Here is a 19,747-nt window from a genome sequence, read left to right on the forward strand (position 1 = left end):
GGGGTTAGAGCTCACTGGCTGTTTTTGATTTTCCTCGTCCTCAACCAGGTGCTTCTGCTCGAGGAGGTGAGACAGATTGTGTTTTCCCCTTCTGTTGTTATAGGCATCTTTCATTTTTTACACCATACCATGGTTTATTTCACACCTGATGATTTGTAACCAACCCACCGCCACACGACTGAAGTCACTCCACTCTCCACTGTCGTACGTCACTGTGCTGAACTTACTGCATGATTTCATTACGTAAACAAGTCAGAATATCACCATTTATCGTTTACAAAATGTTGACCATATTATTGCGAATTATACAATATGGCACCCTCCTACATCCGCAGCGTTGTAGAAATGTAAGCGTCACTAAACGTTTGGATACTAGGGTTGACAGCTTTTCCACACTGGCACCGCACTTAGCTATGCTTTGCCTGAAAGACTCGACTCACAGGCCGTACTCACGCTCTGTCGCTGGAGTTAGAAACAGTCCGGCTGCTTTATCACAGACTGAACACTGTCACTCTATCCATCAGTAAAAGCGGTCGGCAGCAGGATCTCGTATCACCACAGAGCCGCATAAAAGACCAGGATGTGATTACTTTCAGCTTCTGAAAAACAGACCAGCGCCTGAAAAAGCCCCTCACCTCTGGCACTCTGGGGGGTGGTCTCCGGACCCCTCGCTCCTCGGCTACTCTCTCCTTGATCAGAGCGCAGGACACGTCCAGTGTGCCCAGCAGGGCGTTGGGCTTGAAGGCCACAGGCTGAGCTTCAGGAGACAGCAGCTCCAGAGTGTGATACGCTGGGTTCAGGTGGTACTGACTGCACAAATCCACCAGCAGATCCATCAGAGCTTTCCTACAAAGAGAGAGAGAGAGAGAGGGGGGGGGGGGGGATAGAGTTACTAAGTCTTTAGCACCAATAGAAAAGCGTGTAATTACAATGTGAAGCAGAGCGGGAGAGGGAGAGAGAGAGAGAGTGCGAGAAAGACAGAGACAGAGAGAAAGAGACAGACAGAGTGAGAGAGAAAGAGCAAGAGAAAGAGAGCGCGAGAAAGAGAGAGCGCAAGAAAGAGACAGAAAGAGAGAGAGACAGAAAGAGAGAAAGAGTCAGAGAGAGAGAGAAAGAGAGCAAGAGAGAGACAGAAAGAGAGAAAGAGACAGAGTGAAGAAAGAGAGAAAGAGACAGAGTGAGAGAGACAGAAAGAGACAGAGTGAGAGAAAGAGAGAGTGAGAGAGTGAAAACAAATTGCAAATATATTTTTACACTCAGACAAGGGGGAAAAAGGTAGAATGTCCATAAAGCCAAAAGTTAGAATGTCCTTTGTGCTCACTCACTGCTATGTGAGTGATTTGAGCCTCAGTTCACTGGAAAATCATCTGCTGTGGTGTGTGCTAAACCATAAGTGCCTGTTAGCGCCAGCTGTGCTTCTAAACTTTGTAGAACCGTCTTATTTCACTTAATCACAAACTTTTCTGTTCCTCCAGCACCAGTCACTAACATTTGCTCTCTCTCAGAAACAGGATTTTATTGTCAACACGAGTCGGTGTGAACTACTGGGCTGTGCTGAGCTGAACTGCACAGTGCCGAAAACCCTGCACTGTGCTCTCCCAGAGCAGAGCTGTCCTGCTGAATTAGCACACTCAGGTTATGGACATTTCAGCCCTTGTAAGGGGTCTCCTTCCTGCCTGGTGTCCTCTAAGCTCCATCACTGCCGTAAAGAGAGACACAGCTGTGATCAATGTGATTCTGATTAAAGTGAACCCCACTCCGATCTCTCCATAACTCGTTTTGGGCAGTGAGGGGTGGGTTCCAGCATCACTGTCTGAATTCAGCACCAGAGCCAGAGATAAACAGACAGAGTCCAGACAGAGCCACGAGATATAATACGTGTGGAAATGATGCTGAGCCGTTCTGCTGAGCTCGTTAACAGCGGAGTAATCTGCGTTAGAGCTGCGGCTCTGGACAACAGTCGAGTTGTGTTAAAAGTAAATAAAAATAAAACATCTGTGCGTGATTCTGGGTATTTCTGGAGTTTTTATTTATTTATATAACATTGGGTAATGGCCCGTCCAGCTTCACTTCGCTATAGCGCTTTATTTCAGGCTCTGAGCTCTTTCTGGAGCTTCATTATCATGACTCGGTCACGGACACCGTCGCGGTTCCTGCTGAATAACTCACTGTACTTTAGCTCCAGCTGGGAACCAACTTTTGTGGTTCAGGAACCTGTTAATGCAGGTGGAAACACACAAGATTAGGTTCACGAATAGGGATGTTCCCTATTCCTCATTGGTGGAAATGAGCTATGGTTTAACCTCGTCTTTGCACTCTCACATAAACACAGGTCCTGCACTGTGATAAGACAGACTCAGGCGAGGGGGTGGGCCGTTCTAAAGCCTCTGCACTTGACGTCAGAAGTGGATCAGCTTATAATGTGTTGCCTTTAAAAGCTGCCTTTAATCCTTTACTTCTGAAATATAAACCGTAAATATTCAGTCCTCGCCCCAGGGCAATCAGACCGTAGCTGCTCTAAAGTTGAGTCACAAAACCAGCTCAAGCTCTTTATGCAAAGTCACTGTTTCAGCTTCTGCAACCAAAGCATCCACATCTGATAACACGCTGGGTTAGTATGTAAGAGCAGACTGTGGTGACTTCCAGCGAAGCTTGCTGTCTGTCTGACGGAAACCACAGACAGGACGAGGGTTTGTGTGGGTGTGTGATACATGAGACGTGTAATAACACAATGTTCTTAATTAGTTTATCTCAATTGTTATAACAATTTGGAATGAAGTTGTAGAATAATAATCGTTTTTTTATAAAAGTATTTTTCAGCGAAAGACTGAATAATATAAAATTTAATTGGTCACTTTTTTCCTGAAAACTAAAATAAGTGGAAATTCACTTATAGTTTTCCTAAGTCAAATTATTTTAACTCAATTTCTATTAAAAATCAAATTAAATCAAAACCCAAATCATAACCTGATCATACTTTCATTAAAAAAATGTCAATGTTTCTTCAGATAAACAGTTCTGTTTAAAAAAAAAGTTCTAGATTGTGTTTTACGCCCTGGACCCAAAGGACACTCAGCGCAGACAGGCTTCACCCCCTTCACCACGGCCGTGAACAGGAAGTAAAAAAAACTGTGTCTGAAACCTCCTCAACGCTTTGAACCCATGCAGTGTTCTGAGGAAGAACCGAGTCATGTCTGAAGACGTATTTATTCTGGAGAGAGAATATTAGTGTCAGTGCCCTGGCGATGATGTGTTAATGGCGATGATGTGTTAATGGCGATGACGTGTTAATGCCTATGTTGTCAAAGTAGTGCAGGTTAAACCAATGTCATTTAAATAGAAATCAACAGTAGTTCCTAAAAAGAAAAAGAAAGAAAAAATGTGACATTATATAAAAGTAAAATTCAAAATGATAAAGTATTTATAACTCTCTCCACAATTTGATGATTTTTAAAGGGAGTCTTGTGTAAAAATGCTGACTTCCTTGATGAGTTCCCCGATGGCCCAAAAAGTCTTGTATTACACAAATGTTTGCCATTGAAATCCTTCCGCAGTGAAAGGGGTAAACCTCTGTGCCATCGATGCTCTGCTGCTTGTCTTTTGGGTCTTGGGTGTAAAAAAAAAAAAAAAACATTGCCTGCTGAATTCTCTTAACAGATTTTTTTAAACTGAAATCACTGCCTTGAATTTCTGAAAAAAAGTAAATCAACTGAAAGAATATCAACTGGATTTTAAAACTGATTTTCAAAATGAATGTATTGAATATGAACGTGTTACTGATTTTTTTTAAATAATCACACAGTAATAATTTATTGAGAGTGGGGTGATCCCTGTCTCTGTGCTCTGTGTCCCGTTTAGGTTTTTTTTTTTCTTTTGCCAAGAGCCGAGCATTTAAATATTGAGTATTTTTCCAATACTGCCCTGGTCTAATACCTAGATTTTCCTAGATAGTACTGTTACACAGTGCTCGCATTGTAAACTCGCATTAAGAGTCAGTTTTATTACCATCACAAATGCGTTGAGGGAAAAATTAAATGTAGTTTCTTTGAGACACGGTGCTAAAATACGATTTTTTTTTAAGCACTGACCTGTTTCTCTCAGCGTCACCACAATAACAAACTCCTGTAGGCGGGACTGGGACTCTATTGGCTGCAGCACTAAATGATAGACAGCTGATTGGCTAAATAAAAGACCAATGAGAAGTGCATTCTTTATTTAGGAGTTGTGGAGTATCTGCCCCTCCTCTGGCTGAGGGAGGGGAGCGTGTCTCAAACAAGTCATGGTCATAACGGAGCTTTTTTTTTTTTTTAATTAAAGCTTCGCCACTGGTTTCATTTTTGTCCGTTGTTGATTTACTCACAGTTGTCAGAGAGGTAGACCTGAGAGCGCACGATAAATGTGCTGAGAACTGCTCCAGCGACTTACACCAACAATGGCAGGACAGCGTGGTGTGTGTCAGTGTGTGCACGCGAGAGAAACAGACCTATACGGGACATGTGCACCAGAGGCAATTGCTCTAAGACTGCAAGGGAAGCTCAGCTACCCCTAAAATGTCAAAAAATAAGTGATCAAATATATACTGTTGTGTGTACATGTCATTGAATAAATATGCACTACAACGCGCTCAACTTTTGTTCAGGATCAGCTTCTTATCACTGGTAAAGACGCGGCTTTCCTCTCAATCATTCCCGCAGCCTCACAGTGCTTTAAACAGCGTCCACAGAGTTCAATAGCGAAGCAGCGAAACGAGACGAGTCATTGGATAAATGCTGGGCTTTGTCCCCCCCATCGGACGCTCAGCGTCTCTGGGGGTCTATGGGGCAGTGGGCTGGCCTCGGCTGGCCCGGACGCTCAGCTTCTGCATGATGATTGGATGATCTGTCTGAGGTTGAATCCCTTTTGGATTGACAGCGAAATGAGCGAATCAGCGATCCTTTGGTGTAAAGATCCGTGGGAGCATTACATTTTCATTCTGTTCTGAGTTGAACCGGAGACTTTCTTAATCCTCTTAGCGGCATTTTCTTTGTTAAAAACGACTAGCGACAAATCGAGCTTCTATTTCTGGTGGGTTTTTTGTAGCTGCTTGTGTTTGGAGACTGACTTCTATCACTCTTTCTGACTTCTATCTCAGTTTCTGTCCAGCGGGTGCTGCTGAGCCCCTCCACCGTCACAAAGCACTCACAGGCGGACACACTTCACATGGGCCAAGGCCGTTTAAGCAGCCTAGCTCTGCTGGCCATTGAGAGGACACTAGTCAAGTCCCTGGAAAAGACGCCTTGTTGGTACGACAGGGTCACAGATCATTTTCTTGAAAAGGAACGGAGGGTAGAATTTACGTATAAATAAACCGATACATTTTATGATGTAGGCCAAAATTGAGCTTCCCCTCCTTGAAAGACCAGCATCTGCCACTGATGTGCCCTGTTCTAAATGTACTCAGATGAAAAACTGTGTATCCTCGGCATACTCGATATAATGAATATGGTTATGATTTTGAAGTCGTTTAAGAAAGAAAAAAAAAAAGAAGAAAAAATTGGAATGTCTCGACATATCCCCCAGCTTTAGTTTGCGCTGAAGTCATGTTCACGCAGCTACGCCAGAAACTATAGTCACAGTATCGTGATATGGCACAAGTCTTATTGAATTTAAAAACCATACCGGTATCATTGTGAACCATATTATATCGCCCACCCCCTAGTGCGAGATGATAAAGTCCTCATTACTGTAGATATGACCACATCCTTAAGTAAGGATCGGGGCAAGGTCCTCATTGCAAGGTGCTCATTACTCATTCACAGCTCCTCGTTTACTACAGACAGACATTCTGTCACTAGACAGCAAACGAGCAGAAAAGGTCTGTACATCAATAGATAAAGATGCCCTATCAGCTTTGATCTGCAACAGGGTGATATCAGCAGGAAATTCTGGAAGGATCCAGCCCAACAATTCCACTTCAATGACGTAATGAACCTAGGCCGAAGTTTACAGAAGCACTTTTCGTCTCAAAATGGAAACGAAAATGGAGTAAAATCGTGTTTTTAAGGCGAAAACTGGTAAACAGAGCCTCCTCTCCCTGCTTTTTGATTTTCTCTCAACTGCATGTTTTCTACTTCAATATTCAACAGAAAATGTATTCATTTTCATTCTTCACTTGTCAATCATCTCCTCTGGGCTGAGCTTCAGCTCTGAAAGACCTCAGGAACACGTCGCTGAAGAGTGTCTCAGAACACCATTGAAAGCACAGGGGAGAGAAAATAAAAATCCAAACGGGGAGGTGATCTTTTTGGTTTTATATTTTGCAGCATTTGTGCCGCGGCAGATTTAGACTTGGTCTGAATTTATTTACTGAATTTTCATTTTTATTTACACATTAAAATATGAGTTCAAATCACAGATTACCCACTGCATCATCATTTTCATTTGCTTCCACAGAAATCCATTCAATAAGAACTTGATGTAGGTAATGAGTAAAGCAAATTAAACTTTAGTAACTTTAGTTTCTCGATGAAATCCCCTTTAGCTTCTCTCCTGTTAGATGTTAGATCAAGTGATTAGCTTCACTTCCCTTTAAAAAAATACTTACGGTCTTTACTGTAAAAGTGATTATTATTAGCTCTGATCAGAAATTCTCTTTCCACTGAGACGTTTCTTCAGATTGTGGCGCAGGTAAAAACACCTCGGGGCTGAGTCGAGGGCTGAGTCAGCGCTACCTCGAGCTGTTAAGGGTCAGAGAGTTATACTGGTGCTGAAAATGTTTTGAACACCACTCATTTAGTTCAGTTTAGCGCAACAAACAAATCTAAATAAAAATATATATATATATTTTAATAAAACTATGCTTTCCACATTCAGAGCCGGAGAAGCCTGGTCTTGTACGAGTGGAAATAACTTCGTTAGTGCATATGTCAGGAAGTGGACATCCTGCCCTGTTAGGACTATGTAAGTTTACTCATTTATAATGAACCGGTGTTAATGTGAAACTGCAGACTGCTTTAAACAGTTCACAGTGAATACAGACACTGCACAACACAGAACCTTAACTACAGCGCTTTCAGAATCAGTGTGAACAAAGGATCAAGGTCTAATGTTAACAGTATTAATGCCTGCTTGCAGTCAGTCCAGGGTTCACTTGTTGTTTTTGAAGGAGGGATGTGTGGCTGTACGCTGTACGGAGTTGGGAGGCCGTGTTCCCTCCCTGAATTCTCATTAAAGCAGACGAGAGCAGGTCAGCAATTTTACACTCACTTCTCTGCTGTTAACTGAGCTCAGCAGGTGACGACACTAGCACTGCGGATCGTCCTATAACCGTGACATACACCAGAACACTGCAGACACAAGTTAACTGTGCTCTGGTGATGAAAATATAGGATGTGATTACTGCTAAGATTCATCAGGCAACGGTTTCCAACCTGTTCTGGTCATCGTTCTTTAAAGCCCCGTTTGTGTAATGAATAACGCATCACAGCAGGGTTAAATTCCCCGTCTGGGTAACGGCACTACTCTACATTAATTAGACTCCTTGGGCAAGACTCCTAACACATACTGTTTATCCCTTACATAAATACTAGTCTCAGAAATATGTGTAATTTAGGGGGAGGGGCCTGGAAGGTTCAACAAAATATAAATGAATGAATAAATAAATAAAGGACTCGTTATGGATATTGCTGGGAAAAAAACAACAACAAAAACAAAGACAGAAAAAGTAAAAAAATAAAATACATTTAAAAAAAATGTTGGCGAACAAACAAAAACAAAAAATAAATATCTTTACGTAATATTTCAGATCGACTGGTTCAAAATACTTTTTCCCCATATTTTGTTTATTTCATAAAATATACATTCATTATTTGGCTTTGTAACTCCAAACTTCTGGGTTTGTGTGTGTGTGTGTGTCCTGCCACAGATGTCTCTGGTCTGGCTGCAGAAGGAGCTCCACAGTGCATGTGTGATGTAAATTCACCCCCAGGCCCCGGAAATTCACTCTCTAATGCTTTGCTGCTGTTGCTCTTCAATGATGAATCGCCACAGAAGAGGAGCGATTTTGTCCCCATTCATATTTTATTTTGTTAATATGAGTGACATGCCGATGTTTTTAGTTAACAGCCAAAATCATAACATTTACTGTCCCTTTTTAGATTTTAGATTTTAAGGCAAACAGTGTGTTGACAGCGACTATAATACTTTTGAGGTGGCGTGAGGCGAACACGGTCAGTGTAAAGGCTACACTGAGTTAATACAGCAGCCTATAGAGGGCGCTATGGTGTTTACTGCATCTGTGAAAGTGTAAACATTCATTTCACTGCCCACTGACACTTTGGAGCTTGAGAGTGCATTTCTGGGGCTTGGTGGTGAATTTACGTATTGAATGCACTGTGGAGCTCCTACTACAACCAGACACTCTGGGTATCGTTAGCCGCGTCCCGAGGACATGGTGCTGAAATATCCTTCACCGTGATGAAGGTGCAGTAAACATCAACTCTACCTGCCGTCCACAGCGAGGGTGGTCTGGTAGCCAGAAGGTAGAGTGATATGAAGTTCCACTACGTTCCAGAGCATGTTCTCCTTCGTGTCTCCACCCGGAGACCCTCCTCCATCGGGGATGGCGTTACGGAAGATCTTGCGAGGGGCTGGCTGGGGAGCCGGGGGTGGAGGGGGGGCCTTAGCCTTCATTCTCCTCCTGTGGGTTTGAAAGAGAGAGAGGAGACATGAGGGTGTTATTCCATTAACCGATCACCTCTGGATTTGGTTTGGTCAAGAGAGGTCTGACTGCTCTGTTCTGAGTAGAGAACATTGGTGGACGTGTGGAACATGTGGAACATCCAGTAGATTGATGCAAGGAGCCATTGTAGCTCTATAAATGATAAACCTAGAACAAAATTACTCACGTTTATTCCTTGACGTTACATAACGGGCTGTGATCAAGACCGAGTTATCAGTGGCCAAGGTCACCGCCGACTGTTTCTACTTCATCACAGTGTCTTATTACAACCATCCTTTATCTGCAAGAGTGCGCTCAGGTAATTTAAAGTTGGCAAGTTAAATATCGCCAAGTCCTGGAGATAAAGACCAATGACAACCACACACTGCAACGCAACACACACCTTCTCTGTTGAAAGGTCAATATCATCGCAGTCCAGAGACAAAAACCTGTCTCCATGTTTGTGGATGTGTAATTTACAACATCGTTTGAACCCAGCAGCTGTCCTTTACACTGTGTGATGATTTCATGATGAATGGACCAATAGAAATGCTCCAAAATTACATATTTTTTTACACGGACTTCCACTAAAAGTTAAGGTTTTCTCCTGCTCCTAAGCAAACACTTCATCATGGAGGTTCCCACTGAACTGAACGCACCATTTCACAGTGTGGACCCAAATACAAACAGTTTTAACTATTAAAATAAAGCTCAACTGGCACTATATCATGACTAGAGCCTGCGCTACAACACATCTGGAAGGTTTGTACAAACCAACAGCAAATTTCATGCAACAGGTTTGTGAAAAACCAACATTTATTTCAAAACAGAAACAGCTGAAGTGACAGAGACGCTGGAAATAAAGACACGCCTCCACTCAATCAAACGCCCAACACAACACCACCACTCTCACTCAGGACCTTGAAGGAGGACACGAGTAAATGATTCACAAGCTTCAATGTCACTTCTCTTTCCCAGCTCTTTGTCCACAACAAACGCACTTCGGTTAGGTGTCGTTTTGCAAATGTCCGACTGTCACCTCAGTAAACCCAACACTGACGAGCGTCCTTCCCATCGCTTCAGGCCGAGATCGGTCAAACTCTCTTTTCTCAGAGTAAATATTAGAGGAGCTAGGGTCTTGACACTCACTTCAGAGTAGTCCTGGGCTCTGAGCAGCGACACCTCGTCTGACACTCTTTAAAAATCCAAAGGACTGAAGCGTTAATAGCAGCAAAGACGATTCCTGTATGAGAGAGCTGTCGGAGGAATGCACGCGAGTGTGCCGCGGCATGTAGACGTTGACCTCAGCCGGGTAATTATTAATACAGGGCTGGCTCTCGTGTAGCTCGGCCCTATGGTATTGTGCTCTTATTATGCAATGAAGACTGCCCTCTACCCCGTGATGTGTGGAGATCTGAGAAGTCTAGAATCTGTGACATAAGTCTGACACACGTCTATAAACCGCACGTGAAGGGCTGCGAAGCCGTGGTGATTGTCTGTAATAGCCTGTTGGGTTTGATCAGTGCCACGGTTTGTGTGAATGGCCACGCCTCCGGAGTTTGCAGGACAGGATGTGGTGAAAGTGTGCTCTTGTCTAGAGCTCAGCATCTGCTCGGACACTGCAGCCCCCAACAAAGAGCCCTTTAGGTGTGAGCCAACTTCTGTGGGAGAGCAGGAAACTCTCGGTTTCCCAGATGGCACTTCCAAACATTCAGCGTCCAGCGCGACTGGGTTACTAATGGATCTCCTCCACCTTTTAAAAAAGACTGGGCTTTCAATGTTGGGCTGGGCTTTATTTTTAAAAGACGCCGAGGTATAAACTTTCCTTTGGGGTCATGGAGAGCACAGTATAAACCCTGAAACTACACAGAGGGTGAACATATGGGAGATTTGAGAGAACAGTTATTTTCATTGCTCCAAATATGCCACGAGGACTTTAACAGCTTTAAGTTTCTGGTTCATGTCCGTGTTCGTATTAAATAGAAGTCATTGTACCATATCGTTTATTATACAGAAATATTATCTCTTTGTAAGCTTTAATCATATTGTAGCTAAATCTTCTTCCTGAAAGATGCTCTGTGAATCATGATGATATCAAATTCACACACACAATCGCGACTCTGTCCAATCAGCAGGAACACTGAAGTTGTTCACGGTCAGGAAAGTGATGAATGACACCAGAGTGGACTCCAGAGTGGTCGCAGGAAACTAGTGTCCAATAGTTTACAACACATTTCCCTAAAACTCCACAGATATGAACCTGGAGCTCCATTCTGAAGAGGGCAGGACAAGCTTTTAGAATTACTTTCACTATTGTAAGTGTGTGTTAACTGGCCCTAGTCACTAGAGAGAGAGCGTGTGTGTGTGTTCACCAGCCCAAGTCACTAGTTAGAGAGAGAGTGTGTGTGTGTGTTCACCAGCCCAAGTGACTAGTTAGAGAGAGTGTGTGTGTGTGTGTTTACCGGTCCTAGTTACTAGTGACAGGGTGTGTGTTCTCCGCCCCTAGTCACTAGAGAGAGAGAGCGTGTGTGTTCACCGCCCCTAGTGAGAGGATGTGTGTTCATCAGCCCTAGTCACTAGTGACAGGGTGTGTGTTCACCGCCCCTGGTTACTCGTGACAGGGTGTGTGTTCACCGCCCCTGGTTACTCGTGACAGGGTGTGTGTTCACCGCCCCTAGTTACTAGTGACAGGGTGTGTGTTCACCGCCCCTAGTTACTAGTGACAGGGTGTGTGTTCACCGCCCCTAGTTACTAGTGACAGGGTGTGTGTTCACCGCCCCTAGTTACTAGTGACAGGGTGTGTGTTCACCGCCCCTAGTTACTAGTGACAGGGTGTGTGTTCACCGCCCCTAGTTACTAGTGACAGGGTGTGTGTTCACCGCCCCTGGTTACTAGTGACAGGGTGTGTGTTCACCGCCCCTGGTTACTAGTGACAGGGTGTGTGTTCACCGCCCCTGGTTACTAGTGACAGGGTGTGTGTTCACCGCCCCTAGTCACTAGTGACAGGGTGTGTGTTCACCGCCCCTAGTCACTAGTGACAGGGTGTGTGTTCACCGCCCCTAGTCACTAGTGACAGGGTGTGTGTTCACCGCCCCTAGTCACTAGAGAGAGAGCGTGTGTGTGTTCACCGCCCCTAGTCACTAGAGAGAGAGCGCGTGTGTGTGTTCACCGCCCCTAGTCACTAGAGAGAGAGCGCGTGTGTGTGTTCACCGCCCCTAGTGAGAGAATGTGTGGTCATCAGCCCTAGTCACTAGTGAGAGGGTGTGTGTTCACCGCCCCTAGTCACTAGTGACAGGGTGTGTTCTCACCGCTCCTAGTCACTAGTGTGTGTGTGTGTGTGTTTTCACGTCACTGGATGGGTTAAATGCGGTGAGGTCAGATTTCATTGTATAGTTGAACAAAGATCATGCAGCATGACACTCAGTTACTAATTCACATTGAATTGTACACTTTAGTCTTTTAGTGTCCAGCATCTCTGCTCTCTGCCATTTACATTCAACACTGCACCTGAGCAGAGACGGGGAAGATGAGGCCTTTGCTAAAACCCAGCTGTCAACACACAGTTAACGGACTAGCCTGATTAAGAGCTTAGCGTTAATAGGTGCCCACTTATCCCATGACCCAAATCAGCCCCCTGCACTCACTCTCTCCCTCTCTCAAACCCTACCTACATATATCCACACCTCACTTCAGGAGGTTTCCTTAAATGCTGCTGTCAGACAGCGACTCCAGTGTTAGATACACACTAAAGTAGAAGCATGGTGCTTTTTTGGTCAAACCAAATGATATGCAAATGAGCGCATCCCAAAAGTGAGTGTAATCATGTGTGTTTTTTTTATTTGTATTTTTATGACAATAAGGTGGTGAATAATTTTGCACAAACCTTCCTTGTCCGGAGGGTAAGGATGCAAAAGAGGTCACCTGATAGTGAGATACCGAAAGCACCCTTCAGGCTGTGAGACAGGTCACTGCATACAATAGCAAACAATAGGATTAGACGAGCAAAACACTCCTGTCTTACATTACACACCGAGCTGGAACTGTGCTCTCTCTTCACAGCGGAGGCCTGGACTGACTTACTGAACCGCTGCTGACGAAGGGACAGCCTGCAAGGGCAAATTTAATTCCGATACTGATATAAACAACACAAAAGACACAGAAAAACTGCCCGGCACAAACAAGAAACATGACATCACCACCAAACAACCATCTTGTCTTTGTTAATGCTAATATTTTTAAACTAACTTTAAAACCGAGTGCTGACCTGACGACAGCGCCCCCTGTTGACCGTCAGTCAGTGACAGATGCTGTAAATAATGTTTATTGAAATATTGAAAATATGATATTGTTATTGAAACATTTTATATCGCGATATATATCGATATTGATATATTGTCCAGCTCTACTGCCTGCTATTTAAAATAAATATAAATATGTGAGGCTTATTATTAAAAACTCAGGTTCTCTCTGTGTCTGTGTGGGTTCCCTCTGGGTGCTGCCCTATCCGCCCACAGTCCAAACACACACGCTGGTAGGTGGAGCGACTGGGTGAGTGTGAAATGAGCTGCCCTGTGAAGTGTGTATGACGTGGCCGTGGCTGTGATCCAGAACTAATCCTCCAGGTCAGTACCTGTGACTGAAGGTCATCACAATCACGAGTCTGCTCCTGCCCCATTACCCCTCCGTTTCATAAGAAACGTTGGAGGAACCGGTTTCCGGAATACTTCGGCCAAACAGAGTGTCCTCTACAGATTTATTTTCCCATGTTTTAGTGGAAGGCGCTGGAGAAACGCAGTTCAGTGGAGAACACCAAAGTCGCTGAGGAAATGGCGTCAGGTTACAAACTCACAATAGCTGCGCAACACAAAACAAGCGCAGGTGCCGTTCAGAGGCCGCCCTCATTCATTAACCCTCATTCCCATGGCCAGTGCAACAGCTGATCCCATGAGAAGAGGCACATTTCAATTGTCTCATGAACAAAGTATGAACTGTAATCATACATCACCCACACAATCCAAACACCGGGGGTTAATTAAAGAGGACTTATTAAAAAGAAAGAAGCCCCCTACCCCACTGCCCAAATCTGAAAAATATGGGGTAAAACGAGGCGTTCTGATTCTGTTTTTCTTCTGATGTCAAGTGCAGAGACATAAGAATCGCCCGCTCAGGACTCTTAAATATTTCCTTTCGAGGCAAAAACTATGTCATTAAACTTGTCAGTGCCATCAGAATGTCTAGTCTGTGTGTCATTGCCTATGAATAGGGCAGTCAACATACTATACTTAGTCATTTTGTCAGTGCAAAGTGTAAGTATTCGTTCATTGTCTGTAACCCTTACCCCAGTTCAGGGTCGCGGTCCAGACCCTACCTGGAATCATTGGGCGCAAGTCGGGAATACACCCTGGAGGGGGCGCCAGTCCTTCACAGGGCTACACACACACACACACACCTTGAAGTCGCCAATCCACCTACCAATGTGTGTTTTTGGAGCGCGGAACGAAACCGGAGCACCAGGAGGAAACCCACGCAGACACAGGAAGAACACACCAAACTCCTCACTGACAGTCACCCGGAGGAAACCCACGCAGACACAGGGAGAACACACCACACTCCTCACAGAAAGTCACCCGGAGCGGGAATTGAACCCACAACCTCCAGGAGCTGTGTGACTGCGACACCACCTGCTGTATGTTCTAATGTAAATTAGCTTATTAGATAACGCTGCCCATTCTGTGGCATATCAACTGAAATACAAATTTACACAGAACATAAAGTTACACATGACAATATGTGAGAGACTGGCAGCAAGAAATTGGACTGGAATTTCGTTCGCACTGCAATTTATTGACAAAATATCAGATAGAAATTCAGGAAAGAGACGACTGTTTGACCTCACAAAAGAAAAACAGCAAAACTGGAACTGTGCTCTCTCTCTTCTGACAAAGGGACAGCCTGCAAGGGCTAATTTAATTCCAATACTGATATAAACAACACAAAACAAATTTGAATTAAATTCGGGATCTGGAGGCCACCAAACCACGGACTGTAAAACAAGACCACAGTCAGATTTCTGTACGCTACTGAAGTTAAAAAAGCACGACTGGTATTCACTCACACTCAGTGATTAGGAAGAAACAGTAATTGTGCTTCAGTGTTTTCCAACAACGTTACAATGAAAACCATTTGTTAGAGGATTTTAAATGATAAAAGATGTCCACGGCCTTGGCTTTCCTTTGTGAGACTTTGTGACACGGCAGTGTTTGGTGTCTGTATGTGTTTTTGTCAGTTGAAGGTTCGTGAGATGCACCTCTGACCTGTGGTTGAGAGCTGTTTGATCTAAACCTTCACTAATTCCCCTTCTTCACCCAAAGCCAAGGTTCACCTGAGGACAAGCAAAAAAGGTTTCATAGAAATGTACAAACTATGCCTGAGAGATTATGGCATGTTCAGCACTTTTGCATGTAATGGCCCAGGCAATGATCTAAAGCCTAAATATTGTGGAGGGAACATGTGCAAAATGTGAAACGCTATAATGAGGTGGAGAAATATTATGGAGAAATTCAGTTCTGATCTGAGAAACGAACCAAACCGACCGAGAAAAACTAACACCCAAAAGTGTGTTCCATTGTGGAGAAGAAGTAGAATAAACCCCTTTCAAAAAACATGCCGTGTTTTTCCATCTACGTTCAGAGACTCTCCCCAAGCAACTGGAGCATAAGAGCTGACCTGTGAGCGCTCGGCCGAGTGGCTGAGCCTCCACACAAACAATAGCAGCTTTATTAGAGCCCATTAATCCTGCTTTTGTTCAGGCGCTAGTGTTTTAGGACGGAACCAACGCCGCGGACCGGGCTGCAGCGGCCCCTGAAGTCTAAAGGCAACGGGACTTTATGAAGTCAGAAAGAAGAACTGTGTGAGTCAGTAATTTCCTGAGGGAACAACTATAAATAAGGAGTAGACACACGAACGTTGAGAAGGGAAACTCGGCAGGTTCCTTCTTACTGAAGGAAAATATCACCACTGTTTATAAACTCCGGAAATGTTGTAGAATAAGGGAAGCCTGGTGGTGAGGGTGCGGCAGAAATGAGAACGTCTGCGTAGAAATAGAGTTTCACCTTCCTACAATCTCAGCCTCTTCTAGGAAAAAAAATACTGAAAAAAAAGCTGCACCACAAGCCACAGGCTTCTCTTAGCAACATATATTTACAGAGAGAGAGAGAGAGAGACAGAGAGAGAGAGAGAGAGAGAGAGAGACCCTCAATAAGGCTCTAACACTGCCCAATCCCCCCGACTGAACACCAACCAGATCATCATTCAGAGTAAGAACAGTTATCTAGAACACTGGGAGGGCCAGCTCATCATTCAGAGTAAGAACAGTTATCTAGAACACTGGGAGAGCCAGCTCATCACTCAGAGTAAGAACAGTTATCTAGAACACTGGGAGGGCCAGCTCATCACTCAGAGTAAGAACAGTTATCTAGAACACTGGGAGGGCCAGCTCATCATTCAGAGTAAGAACAGTTATCTAGAACACTGGGAGAGCCAGCTCATCACTCAGAGTAAGAACAGTTATCTAGAACACTGGGAGGGCCAGCTCATCACTCAGAGTAAGAACAGTTATCTAGAACACTGGGAGGGCCAGCTCATCATTCAGAGTAAGAACAGTTATCTAGAACACTAGGAGAACCAGATCCAGTCTCAGTAAGAACAGTTATCTAGAACACTGGGAGAACCAGATCCAGTTTCAGAGTAAACTCGAGTGTTTCAGAGCAGTAAAATGAGTACAGACTGGAAGCGCGTCTCCTCAGCAGAGACGGATCCTGACCCAGCACCGGGTCAATGACCACAGCCTGGCCGTGGAGAAGGGCAGGTCTAAACAGTCCTGGCCCAGAGAGGAGGGAGAGAGTGTGGTCACTGTGAGAGCGGCGAGGTGGAGACAGAGATGCACTTCCTCCTTCACTGTCACCAATTCAGAACAACTAGAGAACACTTCAGACACACACACACACACACACACACACACACAGTGGGTATTGGCCTGTCACCACCTCAGAGACAGTGGTTAACACCCACCTCACAGAGAGAGAGAGAGAGAGACAGAGAAAAACAGAGAGAGAGAGAAACAGAGAGAGAGAGAGACAGAGAGAGAGAAAGAGCTGATGGCAGTGAACGGAGTGTTATTCGATTCCTCTCCAGCGTTTGTTTACCGTTGCTAGGCTTGTGGCCACACTTAAAGGGCTCATACGCTGCTGAAAACTCCTCCCCCTCAGTCCCCATCCAAAGCGCCGTGTGCTGAGGAGAAGGCAGGGACTGAAGTGTACAGCAGCTGCTTTGTGAGAGACACACCACCGTGCACCTCCAGTCTACATTCACCCATCATTCATTCATTCATATTCTGTAAGAGCTTCCACAGACAGTTTCACACACACCCTGTCACTCACTGTGACATCTTTGAGTGAGTGGGTGTGTGTGTGATGTCCTGGTGCCATGGGGAGTGTGTGTTATTTCCTTGTGCTCATGATTCCAGACGGTGTCTGGACAAAGATGAATAAATGAATGAATGAATAAATGTGTACGTACAGCAGACCAAAACTGATATAACACACACGGAGTGTGAAATGCAGTGTGTGTTTCAGAGGTGTATGAAGTGTAAGCGGTGCGAGCGGTTCGACCCGTATGAGACAGTGAACTCTACACTGACAGAGCAGAACGGGCTGTGGGTGAACGGCTGAGTCTGCACTTCTTTGAGCCACCGTTTATGGGAAAATAAAACGTCTCTCGATCAGCTGCTGCTGTGTGAACGGTTAGGGCACGGTAGATTAGTCCTGAGAGACTTAAAAACACAGCCAACAATTACATTCATCTGAAAGATGTCCCTCAAATACGTTTTCACCCCAGTGTTATACTCAGTATCACCTCTGTCCTAACACTGAGACATGGACACTCCTCGTCTCCAGCAGGGCTCTAGAGCATCTTTATCAGGGAGAGGGATGTAAATCTATGTAATCAATGGGCACAGGGCAGAAACACACCTTAGACAGAGGAACACACACTCACCCAGTCATTCACACTTCACCCTCCTCACAGACAGTGACCCACAACCCCAGGACCCCGGAGCGTTCAGGGACAGAGTTCACCGTCAGCGTCCTCTGCCTGGTTAATGGAGCCCGAGAGTCACAGTACAGACTTGGCGCTCGTGGAAGAATCTGAGGAATCAGCAGCTCTGGATCAGGTGACCTACGTGTCAAAGTAAACTACGCACTTTCTAACAGTGTCTCAATAATTTGGGGTAATTCCATCATATTAAGGTCGACTTGTTACCAAACTGTGCCTTTAAGAACTCCAATCTTAGGGTGTGTCCCAAAACCCAGTGAGCTCTCTAACTAGAGTATTTTACATCACAGTGTGTGTGCTCCCGACACGTAGGCTGTCCCAATTAGACACCGCATTATGCTGTCCACTAACATATCTTAATTTGGCCACACTTTAGTGCAGCATCAAACCCTTCCTCAGCCACGAAGGCAATCCCAGGATGCAACGCCAGAACAGCTCCCGTCCTGCTCTTCTCCCCGAGCAAAAAGAATTAAAATCGCGATAATAACGGGAAGATTAGAATCCATCATGTTTAAAAGCTGAGACGACGCTAGCCGCTATGCTAAGTAAACACTGATTGCGTGTGGTGGTCGGGAAATACATACAATTTCATAGAGCTGCTGCTTAGCCTTTAAACAGCGGTCTACGTAGTCAGTGCCTACCTAGTCAGCTCACTAGGTTTTGGGACAGACCCTATGTCTCCTACAAGAATATAACCTGTCCTATCACAGCTATGCAGATGATTCTCAGATTTACTCGGCCCTGTCACTAAAGGACTCCGGACCAGTTGACTCATTGTGAAAGTGCCTTGAACACATCACTAACTGGATGGGACACTTTTCTGCAGTTGAATAAAGATAAAACAGAGATTTTTCTGTTTGGGAACAGCAGTGAGACACAGATTGGCTGCGTATCTGGACTCCAGAGCCCTCAAGGCTAAAGAACTGGCCACTAATGGACTCAGATCAGCATTTTACCATCTTAAGAACATCTGTAAGATCAGAGATTTTCTGACGAAACCAAACCTGGAGAAACTTATCCATGCTTTTATTTCCAACAGGACTTCCAAAAAAGACCATTCAACACCTTCAGCGGGTTCAAAACACAGCCACCAGAGTCTCACTGGGAGTAACAGAAGAGATCTTACCCCCATTCTCAAATCCCTACACTGGAGACCAGTCTGTTACAGAATAGACTTCAAGGTGTTGTCACTGCTCTATAAATGTCTTCATGGTGTAGGACCAGTGTATTTATCTGCTACAGAGATATGAGCCGTGCAGAGCTCTCAGACCTTTAGGAAGTAGTGCGTTAGTCCTGCCTCAGGTCAAAACTAAACATGGAGAAGTGGCGTTTAGCTCCTGTGCTGCTCACGTTTTATTCTGGAGCAGCACTTCAGTGTTTATTCTTTTATGATATAATTTGAATAGTTTGAATCATTTTCATAATGTGTTTTCTATTATTGCACTATTTTAATTGTTTCAAATGTCTTTCGTGGTTTTTCTTCTACTTTGCTGTCTCTGTGAAACACTTTGAATTGCCCTTGTGTATGAAAGGTGCTCTATAAATAAACTTGCCTTGCCTTGAACTGTTCCGTGAGGACAGATACGAGCCCTCTCTCTCTCTCTCTTCATGCCTCTGTTCTTCCATACTGCCTTCTAGAAACTCCTCCCAACGTCTCTACCTCGATACACATTTAGACTCTTGACACCGGCTCAAACAGATTCCACCTGGGACTTCTAAAAGCCCTGAAGAAGGTCCGCACGTGCTCAGAACAGCTAGTTAAACAGGCACTGGAAAAAGCGTATAATAAAACAAACCTCCCTCAGATGTGTCTGAATGTTTGACTCAGCATTTTACAGTGCCACATGGTCAGAAACTAACCCACCTTCCAGATTCCCCTGTAAGAACACAGTAATGATATGGGAACAGGCCGAGGTAAAGGGTGGGCGAGGGTTGCTG

General features: G+C 44.6%; 1 protein-coding gene across 7 annotated transcripts in view; it reads right to left on the reverse strand.

Moving 5' to 3' along the window:
• The window catches only part of cobl (cordon-bleu WH2 repeat protein), a 112,410-nt gene that overhangs the window by 75,524 nt on the left and 17,139 nt on the right, over positions 1-19,747 (reverse strand). For all 7 annotated transcript variants that reach the window (XM_066682375.1, XM_066682373.1, XM_066682379.1 and 4 more), the window contains exons 3-4: positions 8,483-8,677; positions 636-846 (exon numbers count right to left, since the gene is read on the reverse strand). In XM_066682375.1, the coding sequence (XP_066538472.1) occupies positions 636-846; positions 8,483-8,677 (406 nt within the window). The remainder of the gene's footprint in view (positions 1-635; positions 847-8,482; positions 8,678-19,747) is intronic.

This window comes from Hoplias malabaricus, chromosome 10, assembly GCF_029633855.1.
Source record: "Hoplias malabaricus isolate fHopMal1 chromosome 10, fHopMal1.hap1, whole genome shotgun sequence".
NCBI classification, from domain to species: Eukaryota; Metazoa; Chordata; class Actinopteri; order Characiformes; family Erythrinidae; genus Hoplias; species Hoplias malabaricus.